Source organism: Xiphophorus hellerii, chromosome 6, assembly GCF_003331165.1.
Source record: "Xiphophorus hellerii strain 12219 chromosome 6, Xiphophorus_hellerii-4.1, whole genome shotgun sequence".
Classification (NCBI taxonomy): Eukaryota; Metazoa; Chordata; class Actinopteri; order Cyprinodontiformes; family Poeciliidae; genus Xiphophorus; species Xiphophorus hellerii.
The window spans coordinates 28,939,907-28,950,119 of NC_045677.1; the positions used below are offsets into that span (position 1 = coordinate 28,939,907).

Below are 10,213 nucleotides of genomic sequence, written 5' to 3' on the forward strand. Positions count from 1 at the left end.
CAAAATGCTGCAGGTTGTGGATTTTAAACCTTCATAAATCTCATGCTGACGTTTTCAGAAGCATCTAAAACATGTTGGATTCTCCTGCTGGAGCAGCTGAAGTCTCAGCTTCCTGCCTTCTTAATCTGGGACGGTCCAATTTGAGGTCCAGAAGGACAGAACAAAAAAAATAGTCACAAAAAAACACGATCGCAGGATTCAGGAAATATAAACACCAAAAAATAAGTTATTTTCGATGGAGCAAAAGACACAATTATTCTGAACTTTGGTAGATTTAAATTTATTTTCATTAAACTGTAAAGTTTTCCACTGACAGGAAGTAAAATGGACATCTCTCAAACATAATGAATGAAAGAGGATTTATTGGAAATAAACTAAAAATATTTATTACATTTTCAATCAGTGGTGATGAAACTTTTACTGAGACCAACAAACGTTTGGTGATGAAGGCTGGAAAGCCTCTCTGCCATCACCCTAATGTTTACTCCACCGAGTCTGTTAGATCCAAGTCATTAATAATACCTCCAGTTTGACTCGCCTTCTGCAAAACATTAACAAAAACCCAGACAACTAGGAGATGACTTTATCTAAACCTGTCAAAACTTTGAGTATTTTCCTATTGGTGTGTAAAAAACAAAACAAAGTAAAGAAAATATTCAAAGTAACCAAATCTTTCAGAAAAATAACCACAAATTAATAAAAACAACAAACATCCAAACAGAAAGAGCTTCATGCTAAAGATCCCAGATTAACACCAAGCAGCTGCAGACTGAGGCAACGCTCTGCAGATAAAAGCTGAAATAATAAACCACTGAAATCAAGACGAGTGAAAACAAACAGAACGACTGAAGCATAAAAAACACCATCGTCCAAATATCGTCCTGGAAACCAGCAGAGAAATGTGTGAGAGCGTCTCTGTGTGACCTGAAGGCCCAACGGGACGTTTTATTCCCAGGTATCATCGCTGCCGTCATCAGCCGGAGGCTCGGCTTCATCCTTCATCCTTCATTACGTCTTAACGGCTCAATAAAATCCTCCGCTGAGGTCAACGCAGAATAAAACTGAGTAACGTCTCTGAAAACTCCAGCTCCCGCTTCCCAGCATGCATCTCTGCAGTCGTAAACCATCCGAGCCACTGGAGAGGAAGACGCTGAGAAATCATCATCATCATCATCATCATCATCGTCATCATCCTCCAGCTGCTGCAGAATAACTGGACCCGTTTCCACCAATCCAACCCGATTCTTCCCGTCTCCCAATGAAACTTCGTCAATATTCTGCTAATGTCGAAAAAACACAACTGCTGTTTTCTTTAAATACGAAATGCAACTAAAATCACAGAGGACAGGTTTGTTCACACCATGAGTCATTAAAAACATGCTGTGTCATCATCCTCCAACCACTTCCTGTCGTCTTCTTTGTCGTTTCCCCCAGTAGTAACAACCGGTTGTTGATCATGTGACTCGTGTGATGAAATAAAGGAAAAATAAACCAGTAAACTAATTTCAATACAGCCAAAAAAAAAACACCTCATCCTAGAGACAAAACTTTTTATGGAAAACAAGATTTTTTTTTATTTCCGTGTTTCAGAACATTTATTTTCTAAATAACAAATTGTGCAATAATACAGTCAGAAGAAAAGTAAAAACAGTAAACAGTAGCTCTGCTGTCGGAGTTCGGTTACACATTCACACCTCCCCAAGCGAACCGGACTTTCTAGACAAACGGACTGAATTTGGACTGAACCGGGCCGGCAGACATGAGTTTACAGAGGAGTTTTGTTTTATTCAGAACCGATTTCACTCTCTGGAAAAACAAACGGATTCACTCGGTCAGGACAAGATTTACTGGACCAGAATAAAATAATCTGTTGGACTAAAAGTGTGACTAACCGACATTGTTTCAGCTTTTAACTGCTGCTCATGGATGAGTTGCTCAAGGGCACTTCAGTGGCTGGTTTCTGACAGCCGGAGAAAACATTAGTCACTCTGTGCACCCACAGATTATGATGCACACGCAGCACTTCAACATGACACGTATAAAAGCCGAGAGGGAAGTGGGATGAGGATTAAAGAGGAGAAACGATTCAACGAGCTGCGATAAGGAAACTCGACACAGAAAGACGAGGAGGTGGACAGGAGAGAAAATGTTCCACACTTTGGTTTGTTTAGCACTGAAAGTCTGATAAAATAAAAAAATATGACCCAAATATAAGCAAACATTGTGCAGATTTCTAACGCTACCATTTAAGGTGAAGCTAAATCTGACTAGCAACAAAAATCTGCTTTCTGATCTTCAGATCATCTGTACAAAGCTTTAAATGTTACCCTTAGCATGCTAACAGTGTCTTAGCATTAAGATGTTAGCTTAATATTCTAAATGTATTGTTAGCATTGTAACATTAATGTTGGGGATGCAGGAATGTTTAATGAGTTATTAAACAGACTCATTAAAATGTTAGCTTAATGCTAACTTTAGAGTTAACAAGGTGATGCTATTGCTAGCTTCAAACAGTTGCTTGATTCTATAGTATTTGTTTTAGCATGCACACTTTAAGCTGCACACACTGTTCATTGATTACAATGTTCTGTCATTTTATAGCATAATCAGAGTCAATTGTTATAAAAATGCTACGTATAAAATCTGACTTAAAAGAAATTTGACTTCGTAATCTAACACCTTGAATTTGGGCCTCTGTCTCTTTAAAAACTCCTGGTCTTTCTGAAGCTCCGCCTCCAGGAAGTCGTCATGGCTCCTCTGTTAACTCTTTAACGATTTGACCGCAGCTCAGAGGCGGAGCTTCGCCTTGAAGGCGGGGCTACGTCCACCCAGGGCTTTGCATAGCTCAGTGGTTGCCATGGAGATTAAAGGATTTCTCAAACACAGTTGAAAAAATCCAGGCAGCTCTCCAGGTGTGTTTTTGATGAGAATATCATCTTAACATGATGAAAGATTAAAAACTCAATTTTACATGATACTGTAATGAAGCTCATTAGTTCAGAAAAGTGAAGGTTAGACATGAACTGTAGTGAAGACAGAAATCTGAAACCAGATTAAAAAAAGTTCAAAATGTCCAAAGTTGAATCTTAGAAATGATTCCAACCTGGATCAGGTTCTAATCCAGGTTCAATGAACCCGGTTTGGGTCAGTTTTAACCTCAACAGTCTGTCAGATCAGAGAGTAACGAGTTTCTGTTTCTGTTTCTCATCTTAACGTCTGTTTGGTTTTTTACTGTAAATCTTCGACTGGATTCAGTTTCGATCTGCAGGAGGGCATTTCAGGTCAGAGCCAAACTCTTCACTCTGGTACCCAAATACTGGTTTCCATGGCAACGCAGTGATGAGAGCGAGCAGAACCGGCTCGGGGTGGAGGCTGAGAGCCAGGCTGAGCGAGCGTGAGAGTGTGTGTGTGTGTGTGTGAGTGAAAGCAGAGGGAGTGAAGGGGAAACTGGAGATCTGGGGCGTCATCAGTTTTGGTGGCAGATCGCTGCTGACCTTTGACCCCTGCAGACGTCCAGACACACCAGGCTGACAGCAGAGAGTCTTGTGGATGAGATGCTGGATAAATCCCATCCCAGCCTCTTAGTTACCATCTGAGCCACGCAGCTCATCAGGAAAACACGCATCAGCAGTTACCGGGCAGAGTTCGGACTGGTCAGATAAAATTAACAATAGTTTTATAGCAATCAGGTGCAATAAAATGAAATGCTACTGATAAGAAAGATAAAAATGTTTAAAGCAAAAAACCTTTGACCAATTTCCACTGACCAAAAGATGACACACTGTGACAATTAGAAAATAAATGATCTTAATGTAAAATTCCAAATAAAACTGGTTTTGCTGCTGCTGCTGATGTCTGAGTTTACATTCTGCCATGTTTGTAGTTTTTAGTGTTTTGTGATGAGCAGCGTCAGCAGGATAAACCGGAGCAGCAGGAAGCCGAGCGGCTCGTTAGCGGCAGGTTCAGCTCCGGCTACACGCTGCTGACTCGTTTCACAGAACGACTTTAATATTCTGACTGACTGAATGCTGACTCAGCAGAATCATTTTGATCTCATCGTTAGCTTTTCCCCGACAGCTTTGATCCTGGAGCCGAAGAAAAAGCAGATTTTCTCTCTGAAAACATGTTTAGAAAGCTGGAAGGTTGGTGATTAAAAACCTTTAGCTTGACATTGTTTCATATTTGTCCCCATTTTACGGCTGGTTAAACAGAACTGGTGTTTTGGGTCATTTGTTTTAATTTACTGGGACTTTTTATATTTACAGTCATCAGATAGTTCAAAGCATTCACTGCTGACATTAGACAAGCAGGAAGGAACATGCTGGTTTATTTTCCTCTAATGCATAAAAACTCACTTTGACCGTGATAAAACTAGTAACATAATTACAGATTAAATGTTTTATTGTCAGATTAAATGTTTTGTTGTCAGATTAAATGTTTTATTGTCAGATTAAATGTTTTGTTGTCAGATTAAATGTTTTTCCAAACCTTTAATTGAAGACTGAAGACTTTTGTTGATGAAAGCAGATTTTCCAAAAATGTCCCTTATTATAATCTGGTTCTTATAAAGTTTAATTTCTCTTCCATTATTGTGATTTAGTAATCAATTAACTGCAGTAAATTAGCTGTAAAAAGAGAACACACACACACACACACACACACACACCCACACACACACACACACCAACGCGTTAGAGCAGGTTCTGTTTTCCGACCGGACCCGGATGTTCTGGGCTGTTTCGTAAACGGTTCTGTTGCATTTCTCCCACAGATTCGTGCTTTCCTGCAGTAAACCCAGCTTTAGGTTTGGGGTATTAACCTGGTTCTGGTTCTGATCCAGTCTCTGTCTGTGCAGCTCTGTTTCTGTTTACCAGCTGTGGGTCGGGTCCAGACTGTGGTTGTGGCCGTTTAGACTAATCACATCCGTCTCTCCTCTGGGAGTCCAGAACCGACGGGTCGCAGGTTCTGTCCGGACCAGTCGGTTCTGATCTGGTTCTGGTGGCTGGACCTTCAGAGGATAATGATGTCGGTTTGGCTCAGGCTGTTAATCCTCCAGGTTTCCCTCAGTGTTTTATCAGCCTGGCGGGCCACCAGGCTGAGGACTGTTTGTTTACTTTAGTTTTTCTTTTTTAAGATTTTATAGATGTTTCAATATTTTTAACAATGTCTTCCAATAACACATATTTACCCAGTGACATTTTCAAATTTACTGTCAACTGGATGATAAGTCAACAACAAACGCTTGTCTTTTCCAGCAGCCATTATGCAGCGCAGATAGCAGGAAAACCAGATGACCGAATGTAGATGTGGTCATCTGGCTGTTGTGATGTGGATGCTCAGATGTGGTTGCTAGGTAACGGGGGGACTCAGATGTGGTTGCTAGGTAAAGGGGGGACTCAGATGTGGTTGCTAGGTAACGGGGGGACTCAGATGTGGTTGCTAGGTAAAGGGGGGACTCAGATGTGGTTGCTAGGTAACGGGGGGAACTCTGTTCATTTTCTGGACACCAAAAAACTACATTCATGAACTTACTGCCAAAAAAGCTGAGTTTGGTTTTTACAAGCAGTAAAAACCCAAATGGAAGAACCAACACGTACAGACTGTGAATTTTTCCTAGTTTACACCCGGTTCTGCTGAACGGCCCGGGATCCAGAGCCCGAGTCTCTCATCGTCTTTAATGAGACGTTTTCTGCTAAAACATGGAGAAACCCTGATATGAGCGATCACCAATCATTTAGAGTTCCTTCCCATGATCAGCCGCTTTAATCCAACTCCAGTCCGTTTATCAAGAAGGTCCGGTTCAGTCGGCGAGTCGACCTCGGTCTGGGTTTGGTTGAAGTGAACTCTGGTTCGGTTTGAATTCATATGTGAACGCCAAGCGAACTGGAGTCCTCTCCAAAAGCAGGAAGTGAACTACAACGCAGGGCATTCTGGGTAAATACAACCAAAACAAATATGCTAGCCTAGCGCTAGCAGGAGAAATGACTCCTGGTCTTTAGCCAAAGACTGAAGAGAAATCCTCCAGCCGCTAAAATCTGACGCCTCCATTTTAGTTTCCACTTCATGAAGAAGGAAGTTGCTCTCGGTGTCTTCAGAGGTTTCTGTGTCGCTTTCTTCAGAGTTTTCCTCTGTTTAGTGCAACTTTCTTTGTTCATTTCCACATTAACACAAGGAAGATCTGCTAACAGCAGCGATGGACGATGAAGCTGCTGCTTTCAGCCAATGATGGTTCATTTCTGCTCCTAAAACGATCTAATTGGACGCAGGAAAAGGTTGTTGTGCTAAAAGGAGTTAGCCTGTCAGCAAAGTATTCAAATCTGAAATAGCATCTCAATGCTAACATGTAGCAGCTAATGCTAATATCAGCGTCCACCTCAATAAGATTAAAAACCGTAAATGTCTTTATTGAGCTCACATGTCCATTCATTCAACAGTTCATCATCAAAATGTTGCTTATTTTGTTAATAATGTTGTTTTGATTAAAACCCAATTAGTTATTTACTATGTAATTAACTACATTTTAATTCATTTCCACCACTAGTTACTGAAACTGAGCTGAGCTGCATGTTAATGCTTCCAATCTGTGGCGGTAAAATAAGAAACGTTTCGACATCCCAGAGTTTAGTGGGACATTTTCAGCAACACCAACAATTTACAGCCAAATCTGAGGAGGATTTTTCTTTCTTTTTACTGAAAATGTCTCAGGAAGCCTCAGATTTCTGGTGAATAACGGTCCAGCTTTAACAGAGTGATGTGGGAAGAGGCCAGACGACTGAAGCTGGGGACGCCACCCACCACAGCTCCCAGTACTCCCAGTAGGGCAGAAGAAGGAAATATGTAGCATGCATCTGAGTCACGCCTCTTTACGCCTTCATGTGCAATTAAGAAAACATATTTTATGAATAACCTCAGAAAACTGTGAATATTTGGATGCATTTTTATGATTTCTCCATTAACGCGGTGAGTTTGTCTCTGCAGATTAAATCACAGGGAGAACAAAAGGAGCGGCGCTGCCGCTGCATCCGTAGAGGCGAGAGGATTTCACACCAGAACCAACACATGAGGTCACTTTGATACGGACTCCCACCCGACATCAGCAGAAGGAAAAACTGGCTGCTGCTGGCAACCGTGATGCAAACAGCAGGTTTCTGCTCGAGGTGGAGGGAGCAGAAATAAAAAGAGTCATGACAAGAGAACCGAAGGGATTCCTGGATCAAACACACAACTTAAAATACTGAATGAGAAGAAAAAATACAAAAAGACGGAAAGCAGCAGCTAAATTAGACTAATGTGGCATCAAACCGGAGACGAACTGAAGCACAAACCCAGATCCAGCTTCGAAGAGAAGCAGCAGAGAAATGATCAAAATTCAAATAATGTTTCTGACAGATAAAATCAAAGCTGAATTTAAGCCTTTTTTACTTTTCTGGCCCAGATTCCAGTGATGTAAGGAGAAAAGTGAGCTGACCCGGTCGGAGGAAACAAGTTGCTTCCTGTTAGTTTTGGTTCAAACTGATGAGTTCGCTCCTCTACCAGCCGCAGACGACGACAACAAGATCAGATTAACGGAGCAAAATAAACGCTCCTCCTCACCGCAGACATTTAAAAACTGCTGCGTCGGAGATCAGAGCCTGAGACGAGTTCTCTGAAGGGGGTCAAAGGTCAACAGCTCTGAGAAACAGACGCAGAATTTTACCGGCTGATTGGAAAACAGGCGGATCGTCCAACGATCACAGAAAATCCCACAACAGGTTGTGAATACTTTGGTAATTCTCCATAAATCATCTGGAAACTGGGCCAAAAACCCAAATTATGGCTGTTAGTTTTTGACTCAATTTACAAACATCTGTCACCATGGCGATGATCAACACCAACACCCAGTTTGATTCCTGACATATTCATATTTCAAACCTCTGACTGACTTTTAAAACCAAACTCCCTCCCAGCAGAGATCCAGCCTCCGAACACCAGTAAACCAGCTCAGACTGGTCCAGAACCAGTTCTAGTTCATATCATGTTTAGCTCGTCTCTCCAGGAAGTTATGATCTCAATTATTCATGCACAAATGTTGCCATTTCCATAAGAGCATTTGTGATGTTGATCTAATAACCAAAAGGTAAAAACTGAACGGTTCCAGTGGAACCGTGAGAAAATGAAGCTGCATGATGGAAATGTTTTCTAACGAGTTAATCCATGCTGGCTGATCAGATTAAACTGGTTACCAATAATACTGATGTTGCTTTACATCCTTTGCTAGTTAATGGATCCAAAAATTTTCCAAAAAATTTACAATCCAAAAATTTTAACTGTGTGCTCTGAAAATGTGAAAGTTCATTTAAATTTCTGAGCTGATGTAAGAATCTGTGAGTTTTGTATTTTATTCTACCTGCAGCGACATGATTAGTAAAATCCAACAATCACAGAAAAACATCGCAACATCCTGGAGGGACCGGATGTGAATTAGAGCCACTGGAAAACAGAAAAATACTTTTTCTCTCAGAGTTCTGACTTTAATCTCAAAAGTTTAAAGTCAGAATTCATTTTTAATTTTTTTTCAGTGGCCCTCGTCCCGTTCCGTAGTTTGTTGGGTCAGAAGTTTCGCCTGGCTCCTCTTCAGGACGCGCAGCTTCATTTCTCACCAACAGATGTGCGAAATGATCAGCAAACACCTGCATGACCAGCCGAACCGGAACCGGACCCGGAGCGGTATTTACTCACACGAACGCGTGGTAGAGCAGGGCCCATCCTCTCGGCCTCTCCAGCGTGTCGTAGATCAGGTTCTGGATCTTCCTCTTGCGGATGTTATTCCTCTTGGCCGGCCGGGTGTAGCTCAGGGGGGTTTTGGCCAGCAGCCCGATGGTGATGCCCTGAGCGCCCCGCTTGAAGTCCTCCCGGCCCATAAGCAGCAGGGCCCCATCTTTGTCCGCTCCTCCGCCGCCGCTTTGGTCCAGTAAGTCTCCGGAAGGAGGAAGAGGAGCGCCGGGGGTCTTCTTCTGCTCTTCGGAGCCGCTAGTCCTGGACCGGAGCCCCATGGTCAGTGCTGGAGGGCCGGTGAGGGCAGCATGCCATGATCCGGACCAGACACCCGGTGTTCAGCCGCGGGTCAATCCGGGAGCAGGTCTCCGGGTGGCGGGGAGGTCCTCAGCGGTGCGCCTGGAGGACAGAGAGAAGCGGGGATGAAGAAGAAACGAGAGGAAGAGGAGGAGAAGAAAGCATCGGCATCTGCAGCCAACAGGAACCAGAACCGAGCTGTGCGTAAAACACGCCCTGCTGCTGCGAGGAAACTCTACAAACTCACCGCTGCGGCTTCACGTCTGGAAACATGAATATCAACCAGACGGTGAGTCCAACAGCTGACATGAAGGAACAAACCCAGAAACATCCCCATCCAGCCTCCCAGCCCACAGGAACAAACACCGAGCCCTACCAGCGGCCGAGTCCGAGCATGGTGCGCGCCTCCGGGGCTGCCAGCCTCCATCCACCTGCAGCGGAACCGCGGAGGGAGAGGAGGGAGAGGAAGAGGAGGGTGGAGACCGGAGGAAGCGGAGCGGAGATGCTGCGTGAAGGAGCTCGATACTGAAACTGAAGAAGATGAGGAGAACCAGCCTTCATCAGCACCGGCGCCGACGTGACGTGCGCGCACACTCACAGGTGCGTGCACCCGCGCGGGAACGCGACACACACCTTTATAGCTGCGGTTCTCCTCTTCATCAGAAAAACGCGACATGTGTGTGAATGCGCGCTCCCGAGGACCTGCTACGCATAGTAACGTGCATGTGCGCGCGCTCTGATGTAAACATCTGTAGGGGAATTTCTATATTTCACCAAATTTCTGTACATTCCTGACATAATAATTCAACAGAAACCAGACTGTTGGTCCTTTTAGTGAGAAGCAGCAGAAAATCCTCAGAAAGCTGTGAAATCAGAACTTCACCAAACCCACAGGGGCGCCGCGCGGGAGGGGGCGCCAAAACGACGCTGAAAATTCATTTCCAAACTTCGTCACTCCAAACCTTTTTTTTTTTTTGAGGATTCATTAGATTATTTAAACCAAAAATCCTGAAAATCTTCAGATTTTCTTTAATTCTGCTGTTCAGGTCAAATCATTTTCAAACAAATGAAATATGGAATTATTTCTCATGTCTGTTGCGTTTGCATTTATCATTTTCCACGTTTTTCATTTGTTTAAAGCATTGCTGCTTCTGTAGAGAAT

The 10,213-nt window shown here is 43.2% G+C and overlaps 1 protein-coding gene across 3 annotated transcripts in view; it reads right to left on the reverse strand.

Annotated features, from left to right (window-relative positions):
* The window catches only part of kcnq3 (potassium voltage-gated channel, KQT-like subfamily, member 3), a 59,078-nt gene extending 49,471 nt beyond the window's left edge, over positions 1-9,607 (reverse strand). For 2 of the 3 annotated variants that reach the window (XR_004339489.1, XM_032564441.1), the window contains exons 1-2: positions 9,428-9,607; positions 8,719-9,153 (exon numbers count right to left, since the gene is read on the reverse strand). Coding sequence is in view for 2 of the 3 variants with exons in the window: in XM_032564441.1 (XP_032420332.1) it covers positions 8,719-9,032 (314 nt within the window). In the remaining variant the exon portion in view is untranslated. Of the gene's footprint in view, positions 1-8,718; positions 9,154-9,298 lie in introns of all 3 variants that reach the window. The other variant, XM_032564442.1, reaches the window with a different exon arrangement.
* Positions 9,608-10,213: the final 606 nt, after the last annotated feature.